Source organism: Cannabis sativa, chromosome 1, assembly GCF_029168945.1.
Source record: "Cannabis sativa cultivar Pink pepper isolate KNU-18-1 chromosome 1, ASM2916894v1, whole genome shotgun sequence".
Taxonomy (NCBI): Eukaryota; Viridiplantae; Streptophyta; class Magnoliopsida; order Rosales; family Cannabaceae; genus Cannabis; species Cannabis sativa.
This window is the reverse complement of record NC_083601.1, coordinates 10,504,778-10,524,932: the sequence shown is the minus strand read 5'-3', so window position 1 is coordinate 10,524,932 and position 20,155 is coordinate 10,504,778. Positions and strand designations below refer to the sequence as shown.

General features: G+C 35.2%; 2 protein-coding genes, 1 long non-coding RNA gene and 1 other non-coding gene across 4 annotated transcripts; all 4 read right to left on the bottom strand.

Moving 5' to 3' along the window:
* Positions 1 to 2,892: 2,892 nt before the first annotated feature.
* Positions 2,893 to 6,886, bottom strand: LOC115696672 (uncharacterized). The gene is made up of 10 exons (XM_061112945.1): positions 6,757 to 6,886; positions 6,408 to 6,607; positions 6,227 to 6,346; positions 5,716 to 6,141; positions 5,132 to 5,635; positions 4,760 to 5,047; positions 4,095 to 4,676; positions 3,903 to 4,013; positions 3,312 to 3,483; positions 2,893 to 3,137 (listed from the first exon to the last, which is right to left on the bottom strand). The coding sequence occupies exons 1-7, from the start codon at positions 6,884 to 6,886 to the stop codon at positions 4,275 to 4,277; spliced, it is 2,070 nt and encodes a 689-aa protein (XP_060968928.1). The 3' UTR covers positions 2,893 to 3,137; positions 3,312 to 3,483; positions 3,903 to 4,013; positions 4,095 to 4,274.
* A 2,287-nt stretch (positions 6,887 to 9,173) lies between these two features.
* Positions 9,174 to 10,750, bottom strand: LOC133036308 (uncharacterized). Its single transcript, XM_061112892.1, has 2 exons — positions 10,649 to 10,750; positions 9,174 to 10,558 (listed from the first exon to the last, which is right to left on the bottom strand). The coding sequence occupies exon 2, from the start codon at positions 10,116 to 10,118 to the stop codon at positions 9,174 to 9,176; it is 945 nt and encodes a 314-aa protein (XP_060968875.1). The 5' UTR covers positions 10,119 to 10,558; positions 10,649 to 10,750.
* A 467-nt stretch (positions 10,751 to 11,217) lies between these two features.
* On the bottom strand, positions 11,218 to 12,151 carry LOC133039914 (uncharacterized). Its single transcript, XR_009688864.1, has 3 exons — positions 11,881 to 12,151; positions 11,673 to 11,726; positions 11,218 to 11,559 (listed from the first exon to the last, which is right to left on the bottom strand). It is a non-coding gene; the product is annotated as an uncharacterized LOC133039914 (long non-coding RNA).
* Positions 12,152 to 14,270: 2,119 nt separating this feature from the next.
* LOC133033789 (small nucleolar RNA R71) lies at positions 14,271 to 14,377 on the bottom strand. The gene has a single exon (XR_009685851.1). It is a non-coding gene; the product is annotated as a small nucleolar RNA R71 (small nucleolar RNA).
* Between the last annotated feature and the right edge of the window lie 5,778 nt (positions 14,378 to 20,155).

Here is a 20,155-nt window from a genome sequence, read left to right as displayed (position 1 = left end):
AAGAAGACAAAGAAAGAAAAAAAGGGAATGAAAAAAAGTTTTTTAATTTTATTTTTATTTTTTTACCTTATCTTTTAAATAAGGCTAATTAGTAATTTTTCCTCCCGAACTTTGACATGTATCAAATCATGCCCCCCTAAACTTTTTTGGCCGTTAAAAATTCCCCCTTAACTATTGAAATTGTTAAATTTAAGGACTTTTGTCTAATTTTAGTAAAAAAATTCTAACATGGATGAAAATTCAAGGGGCATGATTTAGTATATATCAAAGTTTGAGAGGCATGATTTGGTAGACATCAAAGTCTGAGGAGCACGGTTTAGTACATAAACAATCACCGAAACAGTAAAATTGAATAAAATTAGACAAAAGTCCTTAAATCTAACAATCGCAATAGTTCGGGGGAAATTTTTAACGGCCAAAAAAGTTAAGAGAGCATAATTTGATACATGTCAAAGTTCAGGGAAAAAAATTACTAATTAGCCTTTAAATAAATAAAATTATTTTTTATTTAAATATTAAAAATAAGGTAGATCAATCAAAACATAACATGTGTATACTTGGATATTCATAGACAATTTTCCTTGGCATTTAACAGCAATTCACTAACACAAGGGTTAATAGCATAAAAGAAGTGAGGTTTGGATAATTTTACAGTCAAAAAATCAGTTGTGGGATATGTGTCAGAAATTATATAGTTCAGCCAGTTTTGTTGCTAATATATCCTTACTATTTATATAAAAAGTATTCAGTTTATTTGGACCGGAGGTCTTGAATGATATAGGTTTTGATAAATTTTAATTATTAATTTTTTAATTATATAGATTTTAATAAATTAATTTATATTTTTTTTAGTAATTTGGTCCTTAAAATATATAATTTTTGACAAATTTATCCTCAAATATTATTTTTTTTTTACAAATTATTCCCCAATTTTTTTTTTTGACAAAATTAAGTCCTACTCTTAAATAATAGTATTTTTGTTGATTTTTTTTTTTTTTTTGTGTTACTTTAAATATTTTTATATCAATATATATGTTAGGCTAAAATTAGTCTAAGTTTCGGGTCATATTTCGGTTAGTTTTCACTCTTTGTTTCTAGTTTTAGGGCTATTTTACGCTTGATTCTTTTGTTTCAGGTCCCCGGGTGTTTAAAGAAAGTATTTACAAGAATTGAGGACAAGCGGTGAAAGAATCGAGAAGAAAAACTAAAGATTGTGTCGCTGCGTGTTCCAGTCGCGACTGGGAACATGCTAGTCGCGACGGGAACTGGCAGAGAAATTTCAATAATTCGCTGCTTAACCCCGTCGCGACGGGGGCTTTGCCAGTCGCGACGGGGACCCCAGTGACGGGATTTTTGGGCAGTTTCGTAATTTCACGAATTTTAAAGATGAGATTTGGTTTAAATAGAGAGAGTTCGTGAAAATTAGGGATTATTCAGAATTGGAGCCCTAGAAACAAAGGAGGAGGCTAGAATAGCGGCTTGTGGCGACCCGGATCAATTGCTTCAACTAGTTCTTTCTCTTCTCTTTAATTTTTCTATGTTCTTTTCTATTTCAATGTTAATTATGGATTTGATTATGGATGTTTTGAACTAAACTCCTATTTAGGGAGAATGATGAATGTTGTTTAAGTTTTTCCTAGTTAATGAATAATTGCCATTCCTCTATCTTGATTGTGAACACTATTCATATTTGTGTTTAATTTCCATGTGCAAGGTTGATCACCTTTTACATGTTTTATGATCTCAATTCGAAATCTGAAAAGTGAGAATTGAGAATGCTAAAATTGGATAGTCTAGGTTTTGATGTGAAACGAAAGTATTTACATAGCCTTTGTGACATTTAGATTATTGCTTAATGTTGATTTCATGTTAGTTTAATTAAGAGATTAATTAGAGAACATGAGATTTAGAACCTAGAAGATCTGAAAAGAGCTAGGTTAATTTATAATCTGTCATTCACTTTAAGAGAAGGATAGCAATTAGACATTAACATTGGTAACTTAACAACAGGATTCGTCTCCCTATTTTCTTATCTTGATTAATCTTCCTTTGTTATTTTTAATTTTCTGAATTGTCTTATTTAATTCATAAAAAGTATTCTTTTACCAGATAGAATCATAAGTATAATTTAGTAGTACTTAGTCCAATTCCCTGTGGTTCGACCTCACCTGTGTGAGTTTACTACTTGATTGCGTGCACTTGCGTAGTAATTAATAATTTTTGCAACAAGTTTTTGGCGTCGTTGCCGGGGAATTGTTTAAAGATTAATATTACACAAAATTATACTAACTTCTACTTTGGTATATTTTCTCTTGCTGATTTTTCTAACCTTTTTCTTGCAAAATTTTCTTGATCTATTTCAGGAATCCTAAGTGTATGCGCCGTAAAGGACAAGCTGTCATATTACCAGTTGATCCTGACACTACTAAAAAATCTCAAATTCTCGTCGGTTTTACACTGTCGGCCAAAGAATTCCCGACAGTTCATAAAACCGTCGCCTATACGAGCGTCGCGAAAACTGGGTAAAATTAACGACGGTTGAAAACTGTCGGGAAAATAGTATGGGCCACGGTTTAAAACCGTCGCCTATAGTAAACACTATAGGCGACGGTTTTAAACTGTGGCCTATACTATGGCCTATAGTATAGGCCACAGTTTAAAACCGTGGTCTATAATGTTGTAGGCACATGTAAAAACCGTGGCCTTTAGTATAAGCCACAGTTTTAAATCATAGCCTATACTATAGGCCACTGTTTTTAACCATGGCATATAATGTTTTAAGCACAGATTTAAACCGTGGCATATAATGTTTTCAATCTATTATAAATTTCGTATTTTTCAACGACGGGTTTTGCCAGTCATTGGATTGTAAAAAAAAAAAGAAAAAAATAATTAGGATAAAGTATATATATTGTCATTAGTGAAAGTTAAACAGATCCTGTTTTACATAGTAAAATTTTCCCTACATTAATTAATTTTTACTGTATATTGTCACTAATTAGTTAGGATAAAGTATAAACAAAAATAGAAACTGATCATTGTAAAAGCCCTTGTCGCACTGCTTGTGCTCGAACATATTCAATCCACTGATCACGCAAAATATTCATCTCGTCATTTGAGTACGGATCGCTCTTACCCTGCAAAAAAAAATGAAAGAAATTACATATTAATTAGTAAAAGACCTTATACATTATACTAAGTCCTAGCTAACTACCACGAAATTAGTGAAAGAGAAGCTTACAATAGACTATAATTACTATGTTTACGTATTATTGTGTAATATATAATGACTACGAGAAGATAAATTTTACCATTTCTCTCACTCGGCGTATTGGATCTTCTTCGTTCATGAAACTCTCAATAAATTTCATGACATAATATCCACATTGCTTCCCGTCTGGTTGTTGTGGACATATCGGAGTTATCCACTCAATGGGACGATCATTGCGGTTAGTTAAGCTTTTATTAACTATGTTGAGCGACCTACACAAAAAGTGAAATTAGCATATAAAATATCACACACTTATTCAGAACACCTATAATTGTATTTAATATGTATATAAGGAAAAGAAAGAAACAAAAAAAACAAATTTGGTGGTATTTAATGTGTCTTTACTTACAAATTTAAAAATAGAGTATTGTATGAGTCTCACATTCATAACTAGAGGAATCAATATATAATTAAACAGCCACAAAAGAAATCAAACATTCTTACTCTCTCTTTCCAAAACTTTTCATATTCAATCTTCACATATATTAAGTACAATAAATATGCATTGGTTCTTAACACTTGGTTGATAAATTTACTATGTCTACATGCAGTTACTATGTCCTAATCAACAACAAAAGAAAAGGATAAAGTTAGCAGATTGCTTAAGATTTTAGGCATGTATAGAACTTACGTGTTAACAATGTATTTTAAATCTTCTGGTACATATCCATTGTTGGAATCCAAGTACGCTACTGTATGTGTACTTGGTTGGATAAGTACAACCATCCAATGATACATATTACTACACAAACAAACATGTTAGATTAACCATAAATTATGTAGAGTTATAAAATATGAAACTATAAATTTTAAATTTACTTACTAATTGTTATAGGGGGCAATAATCCATTTAGCCGGATTATCAATTTCAAGAATACGTTTGTGCAGTGCTCGAGAACGGGCATTATAATCCCCAGCATCAGAGGCAATGGCCCCAGGATTTAAAAATGCATATAGTCTGCTTAATCCATTAACATCTAGCAACTGTTCCTTCAAAAACCTGTTAAAAACACACAATTAATAACAAGCTCTCAAAACAAATTTTCAAGTTTAATAAGAATTGGATATCATACTTGCACCAGATTGCAATAGGTTGGGCTCCTAAAAATCCCATTTGGCACAATTCCTTGATGTCAATTGTTGGAAGCCATATCGAGTCGTTTTCAACCCCAAATAAATCCTTGCTGGCCTCAAAGTGGATTGTTGTTGTTTTTGGCCACATGTTGAGTAACTTAAAAAAGTTGTTGATTATTGAAGTCCTTTTTGGTGCAACGTAGCGACCCTTTTTACTTGGTCTCTCTGGTATTTTTTGAGGCTGTGTTCGAGGACCAAGTAATTCTTCAGATACTTGTCCTTTTCCACTCACAGGTTGCTTTTTCTGCATTTGGTTATTGGGGCGTTGCGTCTATATGGAAGACAAAGCAATTAAGTTAGAGTTTTTAACTAATCAATAAACATATTAAGTTAAGGGAATTAATTAAAACATACCAACTCTACTCCAACTGGCGTAATGTAGTCCTTTAGCCATGCTACATAAAGTCCTACAGCATGACCTACAGTGGTGTATCCATTTTGAACGACGGGACATGGAAGACGGGCATTTTCTACATAGACTTCATCGATGAAAACCCGACGATAATCCTTGTAGAGGAAATCAGAACCCTGGACTGAGAACTTGCCATTCTTCAAATATTGCTCCTTCACCATGAATCCCTTAGCAACTTTCAATGACAATCCACTAGGCTCCAACCGAACATGCAGCCAACATGGATATTTCTGTATTTCAAAATTAAAAAAAAAAAAGGAATCAATACAATTTGTAAATTGACAATACAAATTAAAAAGTAATATTGAGATTACCTTTTCTGAAATGCCATCGGTATGTGGCGGTGGAGCTGGTGGAGCGGTTACCTTCTCAGCATGCACTGTACTCGGTTGTCGTGGAGCAGAGACATGGACAGGACTTTGTGGTTGTGCTTCAGGAGCAGAAACAATGTCATCATCACGGGCTAGTTTGTTAGATTCTCCTCCAACACCCGAACCAGACGCATGTGATGTACCCGCAACACCACTATGCTGGGAACGAACTATACGCAGGAGTACAGCCATTTGTTCTTTAAGCTGTCTATTACTCTCCTCTGTCTCACGGAGTCGCTTATCCATATCTGACAATGCTTCATTATCCTCATCTTTATTTTTCCTCTTTGTAGGGCGTGGAGTGTGGAAAAATTGGGTTTGAGTGACACCATAACCCAAGCCCCGGACTCGACCACCATGTTCATCTGTCCCAAGGGCCATGGTCAAGATGTCATTCTTCCCTTCCACACTTATTGTTCCCTCTTCGAGTTGCTTTCGCAAGTCATCCTACAAACATAATAAATAAATAGAGTTAGAATTAAATTATGAAACATAAAAATATAAATGCAATTAGACTTTAAACTTACAATGCGTTGGGCAACTTCCACAGCTGGGCCTTCCAACTCGCCTTTACTGTTTGTGCGAAGTCTCTTCCATAAATCGGCTCTATCAATTTTGACCAATTGGTGGCCTAACTCTTTCTCCATCTGTAACTCCACCATCCTCGCACCACCTCGTCCAGAGCGGTGGGGGTAAATATTTTTTGCCCTGCTAGCTTGGGCATTCTTTCTCGTCACCCCCCATTCTTTAGTTAATCTTGAAGCCACAAACTCTGTCCACTCGGTCTCATCGATTATGTCTTCGTACAATCTCGGTGGCTTCTCAAGAAGTTGTGGAGCCACATCTTTAACCTTGTAAATACCTTTTGTTAAGGTGTTTTTCCAATCCCGCCATCTCTCCCCAGCTTTTTGAATTGTTCGTCTCTTTGCCTCCTCTTCCAGCTCGAACTTACCCTGCAAAATTTGGAAATTATAGTTATAGATACAAATCATAATCAATAGTAAAAAAAAAAAACAAGAATAGTAGTATAAGTATTACCTTAACATCATTCCATAATCTGTTCTTCAGCTCCTTATCAATTTGTGGCCACTTTTTATTCACAAGTGGTATGTTAATTCGAACCCACACCCCAATCCGGGAAACTAAATCGATTCTTTGCTTTTCCCCATTGTTGTCCGAGGTTGTTGTACTCAATTTCTAATTTTTTGCCCTCGCTTGCCAGCCTCGTTATATCTAGTCTTTTGGTTCTACCCCTAGTATTTTTCTGCTTTGGTGGGGGTTCTTCAACTTCAATATTAGGTTCTTCAACTTCAATATTAGGTTCTTCAACTTCATTATTATGTTCTTCAGGCATGAATGATTCTTCATATTGAGCCCACTCATCATCGTCATTTGGTGCTGGTTCCATAATAAATAGTCCTACACAAATTTAAAAATCTACATTAGAATATACAATAATATACAAATTGATAGCCACAAAAGAATACATGTTAAAAAGAATACCAACACATGTTGAAAAACTCATGGCTTGATAGTTTCATTCACCCATAACCCCTCCCCATCATCACGAGATGATACGACATCGTCCCCAACGGTGACATCAATAGGTGGTGGAGTGATTTGATGAATTTGCTCACTTATCATAAGATCATCGCCATTATGCTCTTGGTTAGCATAGTCTTTTGCTTGCGTTGTCATGACAAGCGGCCGGCGTGCATCTAATGGGTCACTCATGTAAAACACACCGAGTGGCTTGAGACGCCATTACAAACCTATCAGACTTGTGGCCTATTCGATTCAAGTCCACTAATTTGAATCCAAGTTCATCGTCTTTAACCCCATTATCACTCCTAACCCAATCACAAAGAAAAACAGGAATTTGAAAACTACTGTAATCTAATTCCCAAATTTCTTGAATTACACCGTAAAAAGACATATTACATTCAATTGGGTTTTTATCTTTTGAACTAGATATTTGGAAAGCTCTAGCAACTATCATGACACCGCTATTTTGTGTTTTTCTAGATTTATCACGATCTTTGGTACAAAATTTAGTACTATTTATATAGTACGATTGGTACTTGAGTACATCACACGAAGGACCTCGTGATATGCAAAGCGAGTGTGTTGGATACATTGCTTGGGGATTCACAATTTTCGGCATATACCTAATATGCACCAATGAAATAGTGAGCACATGTGCATATATAAGTTATGAAACAAAACAATAATGTTAATATATAATACCTTTTTTTTAACCATGTCTTGAAATTTCGATAATGTTCATCTTGTACCCATTTTTGATTCCTTGCCTTAGTCGGATTATTACTCTTAATCCAATTAAAATGTTCCCTTCAACATAATAAAGCATTCGATTGATTTTAGTTTCAATTGAATATTATTAATTTGTTTTAAGTATGAATAGTTGATTTAATCTTACTCAATGTATGGTTGGACCTCGTCAATATTTTGCAAGACGAGACGATGCGCTTCTTCACGATCAGCTCGACTTACACCGCAAACGAAACACCCCTACTCCCTTTACTTATTTCACTATTGACCCGAGTAGGACAAGCGCCAATAGTTGTAACCTACGACAAGTAGTACGAACGAGAATTCAATCGTCTCTTCAACAATGTATGATTCAACAATACAACCCTCGGGCCTACTTCTATTTCTCACATAACCCTTTAAGATTTTCATGTATCGTTCAAATGGGTACATCCACCTCATGTACCTTTGGTCCACACAACTTCACCTCTCTCACCAAATGCAATGTTAGGTGAACCATTATGTCAAAAAAAGAAGGCGGAAAAAATTGCTCCAAATAACACAACACTTCTACGATTTCTAACCCGAGGTTCTCTAACTTTGTGACATCAATCACTTTACAACAAAGAGATTTGAAGAACAAACATAACCTTGTGATTGCATATCGAACTTTTTTAGGCAACACAGAACGGATACTCACTGGTAGAATGTGTTGAATTAATATATGATGATCATGAGATTTCAGACCACTCAAAATTAACTTACTCATATCTACCCGATCGAGAGACATTTGAGGAGTACCCTTCGGTACCTTCACATTGGAGATAGAACTACACAAAGATTGTTTTTCTACTTTAGTCAGAGCATGACAAGCCGGTGGTAAAAATGTACGTCCACCAACAACTTGTGGGTGTAAATTGGCCCGTATTCCTAATTCTTTCAAATCTAGGCGAGATTTAATTCCATCTTTACTCCGCCCGGGAATATTGAACAATGTATTAAGCAAGTCATCGACACATTCTTCTCAATATGCATCACGTCTAGATTATGACGCAACGCCAAATGCTTCCAATATTCGAGCTCAAAAAATATTGACTTCTTTTTCCATGGCCCACGATGTTCACTTGCGGCAACGTCACTTTTCTCACGCCGACCTTTTCTTTTCTTCGAAGTCAATTTTCGCTTTCCAAGGTGGAATTGAACTTTATTCAACTTTTCTAACAATTCTTCTCCTTGCAAAGGTGACGGCGGCATTTCTAATTCTTGCTTACCATCGAATGCTTTTTTCCAAGTCCTAAATACATGTCCTGTAGGCAAAAACTTTCGGTGTCCCATATAACTCATTTTCTTCGAGTGTTTTAACCACATAGAACATGTTCTCTCCTCACAAATCGGGCATGCATTGTACCCTTTCACCGTATCAGAAAGATTTCCAAAAGCTGGAAAATCATTTATGGTCCACAGTAATATAGCCTTAAGATTAAAGTCTTCATTCCTAAAGGCATCGTATGCAGGAACACCCTCATACCATAATTGACTCAAATCATCAACTAGAGGAGCTAAATACACATCAATGTTATTACCGAGTGAAGGGCCAGATATCAACAATGTGAGCATAGTGAACTTTCTCTTCATTACCAACCAAGGCGGTAAATTATACATCACAAGCAAAGGCGGCCAACAACTATACTTACTACTAAGGGTGGTATGTGGATTAATTCCATGCAGAAAGACCAAGACGGATATTCCTAGGTTCATTTGCAAATTCGAGGCCACCTAGCATCGATTGTTTTCCAAGCGGGGAGTCGAGTGGATGTCTCATCTTACCATCTAGTTTTCTATCGGTGGCATGCCAGGTCAAATTTTTTGCATGATTGACATTTCGAAAGAATCGAACCAAACGAGGTATTGGGGGTAAGTACCATAATACCTTTGCAGGGACACCAATCTTTACCTCATCAGAATTCTTTTTCTTTTGCCACCTAGACTCACCGCACGTGGGACACGATATTGCATCCACAAAACTCTTACGATATAGAATGCAATCATTAGGACATGCATGTATCTTTTCATATTGCATACCTAAGGAAGACAGTGTCTTCTTTGCCTCGTAGAAAGACAAAGGCATCTCATTACCTTCAGGTAATAACTCTACTAGAAAAGCTAGTAAATCCGTAAAACTTCTATCACTCCACCCATGTTTCCCTTTTATATTGTATAATCTAACAAGCGTAGACAATTTAGTAAACCTATTACAATTAGGGTAAATAGGTTTCTCAGCATCCTCTACAAAATTTTGAAATTCCAATGGATCGACATTTGATTGAAATTGTGCATCTCCTATCATTTCTGGAATGTGATCATCCTGATAATCCAAGTTAACATTCTTAACCTTCTTAGACTTAGATGTTTCCTCGCCATGAACTCTAATATTTTCCCCGTGGTAACACCAAACCTTATAACTCTTGTCTATTCCGTTCCTAAATAAATGCTCCTTTATTTTACTAGTATTCATACGCTCCATGTTACCACATTTAAGACAAGGACAAAGAATCAACTTTGGATTTTTTGCGTGCTTATGACAAAAATCCAAAAAAAAGTCAACACCTTCCTTATACTCTGCTGATAATCTATTCGCACTCATCCAATTTCTATCCATTTTGCAACTTCTAAAAAAGAAAAAAAAAACTTTATTAAATTATTTGTTTGAATGTGTATTTATTAATCACCACACATATAAATTTTCACTAAGTTCTTACATTTTTTATCTAAAATTTATGTATTTTTAATGAAATTTATCCTAATTCGACCGAAATTTCGACAGCATAACAACTGTAATTGGACGTTCCCAAAAATTTTAAACATGCAAAAAACAAAAAACAAACACACAAAATAATACAAAACTAACAAAACAATATTAAAACTATCCACCCATCCGACCGCAGTACATGTATATTCACAGAACCTACTTCACTACGGATGAATATCTAAGATATTCAAACTCCACTAAATTAAGAATTTAAAGTTTTAGTGATTATACCTTTCTCCGATAAAGTTAGCTACTTGTGTACTCTTCAATCAACACAAACCACTCGATACCTAAAAATTAAATTTAAAATATGCATCAATAATATTTGCTTTTTCATGGGCTATTAACTCTTTTAGCTATTATTGATCAGAGTTACTTACACTTTTTTTTTGTTGGACCTCTTTCATATACAGTAGAAGCAGAAAGAATCTTAGTTGATCGTGTTGCTCATCTTAATCCTTCTGATGGAGGTTCTGCTACAACACAATGTAATTTTATCTCTGTATATATGTGTATATATATATTAGTAAAAATACTATCTCTGTAAGAGAGTGTTGTGTTTACATGATATAAATATGGTGTTTTATCAAAAGTAAAAACTAACTAGTCTTCAAAGTTAGCTATAAGTCACTCACGACAGCTATTTGCTTTGCTTTCTAGTTGAAAAATATAAAAATCGCACAGTATACGATTTAGGCAAAAACAAGAATACAGAAAGTAACAAACAAACAAACAACAAAAGCTCCTGCCTAACCAAACAGAAAATAATATTAAATAGATATATATTGTGCTTAAAATTACAAGAGGATGATCAATTTTATCTTAAACATCTTCCTATTACAAAAATAATGTACTGTTTTCTTCTATACAAAATTAGTTGGTGAAAAACGATGTAGTTTTGATTTATCTTTGTTGCCAATAAAAATTAATAATAATAATAATAATAATAATAAGTCATTCATCCATTAAAATTTCAAGAACTTTAGCCACAATTGAAACAAGCATTGATTTTGTATTCTACTAAACAACAGATCAAACATTTTGCCTCAACAATCAAGTCAAATGCACAGAATTCTTCATATATTTATGTGTTACAAGCATAAACTCCTAAAAGCTCATTACAAGAATTGCACGTGACACAATAAGTTAAGCTCAAAAGAATAATATATACTTGAAAATAAAGATGGATACTTACAGCATAAAGACCTTTAAATCCCTCTTTCGCTATAATTAGACGAACAGCATTTGGTGCTGAAGCAAACTGCCCAGTTTGCATCCTTTGCTTAACAACCTATAAAGAAAGAAACTAAACAGCCCATAAGACCAAAGAATGCAATATAAAAATATATAAACCCAAGAAGTGAAAACAAGTACTGTGGTGATAAAAGAAACATAATAAATTACCTCTGTAGGCACACGGATGAGAGAAGAAGCAGCACCCCCAATAATACCTGCAGTCTGCATGGAGCTGGAGATATTAAAATGAAATTTATGTTCTAGTGATCGGTGCATACTGAGATGCAACATTGACCAATTTTTTTAATTGATGCATGTGTATTAAGGGGAAAACAAAGATGCACCAAATAGTGTCTAAACTTTTATGAAAACATACCAGATGTGCTAAAGCACTAAACTTCTCAGGCAATGAAGTTAATAGTGTCTGCTTTGTAGGCTCGTACACACCTACACGTACAGCATAAGCCCTGTGAAGAAAATAATGTCCATTAACCACTAGCCACCAAAGAAGAATAAATTGTCATTATGAATTGTGAAAGAATTAGACAACTTGAAAGAAAGTATTAAGAAATTGTATATCAATAATGATACACATTGTCATATCTTATCCACACTCTTTGTTATTCTCAACATCTTCAAAGATGACCCTTTACCACAATTGAAACAAGTTTTTATTTTTATATTAACAAACTGGGTTTCATCTATTTGTCAAATAGACAACTGCAGAACAGAACCTACTACTCCTAAGTAAAATCAGAAAAAGTAGTCTCTTTGAACTGCTGCATTTGAGGAAATGATGAGAATTCAAATCATTAGATTCTTTTTCTTTGTTTTAGTTTTAGGATGGGGAGAAGACTGAAATCGTTTCAGAATATGGATCGAAAAAGATGTATATAAATAGCAAACTTTGGCCAGAGGTCACAAAATTAACAATAAATTCAGTCTAGACAACTTTGTAATAAAAGCTTAAATTAAACAGCCAAATGTGTAGAGTTTCAGCCATAAAAGAAAATTCCAGATATAATAGACAAAAATAGCATGATGTTTTCCAACTTTAAATGCCATCATACTTTGATGGTCATAGTTCATGTTTCCAACAACGAAAATCATGTTTGTTCCATAGAACACTACAGCATCATTATTTTATTTTATACTTTATATGAACAAAGACAACCTTAATCTATAACCACCATCGGAAAATGATTCATTAAGAAACCATTCCTCCTTTCTCAAAAAAAAAAAGAAAGATAAAACACATTATTGAAACAGATAAAGTTCAGTTAGATTTTGGATTGTGCATTTTCTAGTACCTAATGTAAGTTCAGATTATTATATTTCCACATATAATAAATTTCTATTTTTAAATCACCAAACATACAAGAACAATGAAGTCATTAGTTTACCTATTTTCTTCTTCAGTCTCCTGGTCCAAGCTGTCTCCACGATTTGAACTGCAAGAACCACAATATAGAAAACTAGAATAGAAAACTAGCCAAAAAATATGATGACATTATACTAAAGAACCATGAATAGAAAACTTAGCCAAAAAATTGAAACTAATTCTGTAAAAATTTAAAAAAGGAAAGAGAGAGAGAGAGAGAGAGAGAGAGAGAGAGAGAGAGAGAGAGAGCATACCAGAGTATCAAGAGCTGAAGCAGAATCGATGATCGGATCTGAGGTTGAAGGAGGGGCTCTCGGCAGTGGAGGGGTGGCGGAGCTGCGTCGCCGGTGGTGTGATTTCCGTCACCGTTAGAGAGAGAGAGAGAGGGAGATAGATGAGTGAGATCGAGAGAGGGAGATAGAGTGAGTGAGATCGAGAGAGGGAGATAGAGTGAGTGAGATCGAGAGAGTGAGATGGAGTGACGAGTGAGTGAGTGGGTGAGAGATGGAAATAATAATAAGGCAAAATGGGGGGAAAGCAAAAATTATATAATTTTATTTAACCTTATACCCGACGGTTTTGAACCGTCGGGCAAAGAATGAGCCACGTTTTAAAACTGTGGCGAATACTTTCCCCGACGGTTCTAAACCGTGGCGAATAGTGCATCAATTTTTTTTTTAATTTTTTCTCTACATTTATTAACTGTCGCCTATTGTTTACGAGTGTTCAAAACTGTCGCCTATAGTACAATATAGGCGACGGTTTTAAACACTCAGATAATTTTTTTAGCGACGGGTCCCCAAAAAAAGCGTTTTTGGGACCGTCGCGAATTTGGCCTTTTGTAGTAGTGTGAAATCGAGAAAACTTATAGGAGAAATCAAAAGAACAAGAGGCAAGAAGGAGTTTCAGCAACTGCTGAAACTTCAGAAATCATGGCTGCTAATGTGAATGCTAATGCTGCGAACAATGGAGGTAATAACGGTAATAATGGTGGCGCCGTGGAAGATCAAGCTAATGGTCGTAGCTTGAGAGATTACATTCTCCCTACTCTGACGGGAGTGCAGTCATGTATCAGGCCACCGGCAGTGGATGCGAATAACTTTGAGATCAAACCTACCATACTTCAAATGGTGCAGTCTTCAGTTCAGTTTGGTGGCCTCCCTTCTGAAGATCCTAATCTGCATCTCTCGAACTTCATGGAACTTTGTGAGACTTTTAAAGTCAATGGAGTTAGTGATGATGCCATTCGTTTGAGACTGTTTCCATTCTCACTTAGAGAAAGAGCCAAGAGCTGGTTAATCTCCTTGCCACCAAATTCCATAGCAACATGGACAGACTTAGCAACTAAATTTCTGTCTAAGTTCTTTCCCCCAGCAAAGTCTACTAAGCTGCGAGGAGAGATCAACAATTTCTGTCAACAAGAGAATGAGTCTCTCTATGAGTCTTGGGAGAGGTTCAAGGACTTAATCAGAAAGTGTCCTCATCATGGTATTGAGAAGTGGATGCTGGTTCATAATTTCTATAACGGGTTGGTTGGTAACACTAGAACCCTGATAGATGCGACGGTAGTGGAGCCTTTATGAGAAAGAGTGCTAATGAGGCTTATGATCTATTGGAGGAGATGGCTCTAAACAATCAGCAGTGGCCAACTGAAAGGAGACAAACTAAGAAGGTAGCTGGTGTGCTAGAGGTGGATGTCATTACAAAGCTGACAGCTCAGGTTGAGGCCCTAACAAAACTGATCGCAGTGCAAGCCAAACAAGCTTAAGTTGTTAGCCCAAGATATGTTTCCAAGAGGGGGGGTGAATTGGAAATTTAAACTAATTTCGGAAAATTAAAACTTTTAACACAAAATTATGCAATTAGTCAATTAATCAAGTAAAAGCAAGTAGTATGGCAAGCAATATATTAAGACAAATAATTAAACTTGTAAAGTAAAGAGTTTAAGGATTAGAAAATGCAAACTCTCGATTTTTACAAGGTTCGGTAGAACTATGCCACCTACGTCCTTGGTCTTCAAAGCTATGGACCTAGCTTTGAGTTCCAATATCGAGCCAAGTTAACGGGCTTGACTAACCCTTACAACCGGGAAATTTTCACCAAGGTATTTCCAAACCTCTTACAATAGTTTCGCACCCCCGAGGACTATTAACCTCTTTCTCGGATTGTTGAAGTGCCAATCTCACTATTACCGGGTTGTTTACAAAACCGGTGCCAACCTCACCTCAATCACAACATGGAAATGTGTTTGATATACAAGCTAAAATCACTCTAGAAATATGATGATACAATGGAAACCTAGAGTGAAAAGCAAGCACACTTAAGATGAATAAAATCAAATTTTGGCTCAAAGTGTGTGAAAAGTGTTGGTTTGGATTTCAAACTTAGAAGCTCCTTAATCTCACTTAGATAGGTTAGATATATGTAATAAATGCTCAACCAACTTAATTTTTTGAGTGAAAAACAAGTTTATATAGTGTAGGAACAAAAACTAGCCGTTTATAGCCGTTAGCACATTTTTCAAAAAGAATCCTGGGAAAAACGGACTACCTATTTTAAAACAGACTACCTTTCTGCGAAAAACGGACTACCTATTTTAAATAGGTAGGCCGAAAATCAGGAAGGTTCAAAACTTGCATTTTTTTGGCACTAAAACGTGCATAACTCTTTACTCGATTATTTGATTTCAAAAATTCCAATTTTGTTCTCTTAGTTAAACAAAATGTGATTTAGAAATTCAATCAAAAAATTTTTTGGACTATCATGTGAGAAAACTTGTTGCACAAGTTAGTGAATGGGCCAAAATTTAAATTTATAAAACTTTGTGTGCTATGCAAATCACTTTAACAAGACTAAAGTAAATTTATACCATTTGATTTTGAGTAGTCTTGATTTGCATGTTTTTGATCCCATGTTGACTTTTTCCGAGAGTTGACTCTTGACTTTGACTTTGACTTTGACTTTCGGGTTGACTTTTGACTTTGGCCTTTTGAAGACCTCTTTTGAATAGGGTCTTGAGTTGTTGATCTCTTGATGAATCTTTTGCTCTTGATATGCTTGTTGAATCCATTTAGGGTTGCTTTAAAAAGTTTGGTAAAAATACCAATTTATTTATTTTCTCTTTTAATTTTGCTACAAAATCAACAAATCATTAATAACAAATAATAATCAAATATTTGTTAATCATCAAAACAAGGAGATATAAAAGTTTGAGTTAACACAAGTGGTTTGTGAGATATGTGGAGGTCCCCATCACTTTTCTGAGTGTCAGGCAGATGTGGATGATTTGTCAATGGATCAAGCAAAAGCCATTGGAAACTATTCCCAAAACAATAATTATGGGCACAACCAACAGGGGTTCTACCAGCAGAGAAACCAGCCCCAACAAAACCAACAACAGCTGCAACAACAAAGTTCTAGTGGAGGCTCCACTATCCAAGCTGATTTATTGCTCCAATTCATGATGGAAACTAGAGCCTCTATTAAAACTCTAGAAACTCAAATGGAACAATTGGCTACTCAAGTGGAAAAACAAGCTCAAGGAAATTCGCCTAGCACTAATGATGCAAAAGGAGAAGAGCAATGTAAAGCAATTTCCTTAAGGAGTGGAAAGAAATATGATGGGCCTGAGATGATACAACCAGTGGATGAAGAGATTAAAGATCAAACAACACCAACTCAAGCATCATCAGATAAGAAGATTACTGATAGTCCAGCACCACCACAGCAGTCTCCACCAATCAGTATTGATCGTCATGTGAAAATACCCTATCCTCAGAGACTCCGAAAGACCAATCTAGACAAGCAGTTCACAAAATTTCTAGAGGTCTTTAAAAGACTACACATCAACATTCCTTTTGCTGAAGCCTTGGAACAAATGCCCCGTTATGTGAAGTTCATGAAGGAGATATTGTCTAAGAAGAGAAAATTGGGGGACTATGAAACAGTTGCATTAACTGAGGAGTGTAGCGCCATTTTGCAAAAGAAACTACCGCCCAAGCTTAAAGATCCGGGTAGTTTCAATATTCCATGCCCTATAGGGGGTTCGGTGGAAACTAAAGCTCTATGTGATCTGGGAGCAAGCATTAATCTAATGCCCTTGTCTGTCTTCAAAAGGCTAGGATTGGGAAAAGCAAAGCCCACAACAGTGACTTTACAACTAGCGGATCGTTCTTTGACTCATCCTCGTGGGATAATTGAAGATGTACTGGTGAAGGTTGGTAAGTTTATATTCCCTGCTGATTTCCTAATTCTTGATATGGAGGAAGATTCAACTATTCCCATTATTTTGGGAAGACCATTCTTAGCCACAGGTCGAGCATTAATAGATGTTCAAAGGGGAGAGTTAAAGTTGAGAGTGCAAGATGAAGAGGTCAATTTTAATGTTTTTGCCCCAACCGACATTCCTACCTGTTGCAAGATTGAGATGGTGAAGGGTTCTTGTGTTAAAGCTGATAAGAAGAAAGCAAAGCCTAAAGAGCGACTTCGAACGATTCGGCGTCATTGAAAAAGATTGATGTGTGGTAGTTCTGAAGGTGAGCTTACTCTTGTGCGAAACTCTAAAATCAACACGATTGGTGGTAAATTTTCTTCATTTAGTACGAGGGTTCTTTTGGATGAAAAGGGTCCGCCCAGCCCCTTCTGATGGGGGTTCAGGTAAGTCCTTCTCACCTTGAGTATAATAGCACATTGGGGACAATGTCATATTTAGTTTGGGGGGAGAGACTTAAAATTTTTAAATTCTGCACTTTAATTTCTGCATTTTAATTATCTGTTTTAGTTTTTTTTTGTTTTAGTTAAGGAATGACAATAAGCTTGACGATAGTTGTATACTGCTGATTAGTGTGATGTGATCTGAAATTGTAAAATAACTGTGTGCTTGATTCTGCTAACTCTTTGAATTAGTTTGGATGCTTAGAAACCTGTGTTTATCTGCAAATACTCAATCTGTGAAAATTGTTATAATTGTTTTACGATGGTTTGTGGTAAGATTGACAGGATAGCTTAGAACTTGCATGTTTATTCTTTTGAGACGAAATCCTTGATAGTGTTCAATTGGAATATGACTTAGGCATTTGTTGGATAGTTTGAGCCTTTCAAGCCTACCGTAATAATGTGTATCCCTAGTTAACCTTTTGAGCCTAAACCCATTATGTTTTTCACCCATCGATTTGAAAAATTGCAACTACACTATTAATTTTTCTTCACCATGTTATCCATGATATCATAAGCTAAATAATTAGTTTGGGGGAGGAGAAATATTTAGTGTGAGAGAATAGTTAGAGGGAGAAGAACTTGTGAGATTGAGAAAAGAAAAATGTGTAATCCAATATCACTGAAGAAAAAAAAAATGAAATATGAATGATGGAAAAAAAAAAAGAAAGAAAGAAAAAACACAATAAAAAGTAAGAATGTGTTTGAAAAAATTCAGTGACGTTGGGAAAAATAATAGAGATATCTTCTCTCAATCTTGGTAAATGCGGGAACATTATGGGGTTTTGAAAAAGAAAAGTAAGAAGCTTGTGGGTTCTGTTGGTGTGCTTATGATATCTTGAGCCAAAACCGTCTTTTGTCTATTTCTGAATGTCTGAGCCATAATGCCTAAACCTTGAAGACCTAATGATTCCAAAGGATATTGTCAACATTAGTGGAGAAAGGTAAGCATGCAAGCTTATGAGTTATCGGGCTGTGGAACTGTTGGAAAGAGTAAAACTCTTATACCGATGTTTAACATATGAATAAATTTTGTGGTTATACATAGTGTTATGAATTGAGCATCTGAGTTAATTGTTAGAGTTAATAGGATCGAAATTCTAGTTTATGCAAGGAAGAAAGCAGAGCATGAGTCAGCAGTGTAGTGATTATCTGATAGCGTAGTTAGTTTTCTTTTACCTTCCTCGGGGGCGAGTAAGAATCTAGTTTGGGGGAATTTGTTAGGCTAAAATTAGTCTAAGTTTCGGGTCATATTTCGGTTAGTTTTCACTCTTTGTTTCTAGTTTTAGGGCTATTTTACGCTTGATTCTTTTGTTTCAGGTCCACGGGTGTTTAAAGAAAGTATTTACAAGAATTGAGGACAAGCGGTGAAAGAATCGAGAAGAAAAACCAAAGATTGTGTCGCTGCCTGTTCCAGTCGCGACTGGGAACATGCCAGTCGCGACGGGAAATGGCAGAGAAATTTCAATAATTCGCTGCTTAACCCCGTCGCGACGGGGGCTTTGCCAGTCGCGACGGGGACCCCAGTGACGGGATTTTTGGGCAGTTTCGTTATTTCACGAATTTTAAAGATGAGATTTGGTTTAAATAGAGAGAGTTCGTGAAAATTAGGAATTATTCAGAATTGGAGCCCTAGAAACAAAGGAGGAGGCTAGAATAGCGGCTTGTGGCGACCCGTATCAATTGCTTCAACTAGTTCTTTCTCTTCTCTTTAATTTTTCTATGTTCTTTTCTATTTCAATGTTAATTATGGATTTGATTATGGATGTTTTGAACTAAACTCCTATTTAGGGAGAATGATGAATGTTGTTTAAGTTTTTCCTAGTTAATGAATAATTGCCATTCCTCTATCTTGATTGTGAACACTATTCATATTTGTGTTTACTTTCCATGTGCAAGATTGATCACCTTTTACATGTTTTATGATCTTAATTCGAAATCTGAAAAGTGAGAATTGAGAATGCTAAAATTGGATAGTCTAGGTTTTGATGTGAAACGAAAGTATTTACATAGCCTTTGTGACATTTAGATTATTGCTTAATGCTGATTTCATGTTAGTTTAATTAAGAGATTAATTAGAGAACATGAGATTTAGAACCTAGAAGATCTGAAAAGAGCTAGGTTAATTTATAATCTGTCATTCACTTTAAGAGAAGGATAGCAATTAGACATTAACATTGGTAACTTAGCAACATGATTCGTCTCCCTATTTTCATATCTTGATTAATCTTCCTTTGTTATTTTTATTTTTCTGAATTGTCTTATTTAATTCATAAAAAGTATTCTTTTACCAGATAGAATCATAAGTATAATTTAGTAGTACTTAGTCCAATTCCTTGTGGTTCGACCTCACCTGTGTGAGTTTACTACTTGATTGCGTGCACTTGCGTAGTAATTAATAATTTTCGCAACAATATATTGTCAAATATTAAAAATATATTTTTTTTATTATACATATTTTTTTTTAAAAGGAACTAAAAAAAGCTTAAATAAATAAATAAATAAAGTGTTTTAATTACGTAAAGTAAATTATGTTTTAAGATTAGTTGTTAACTTA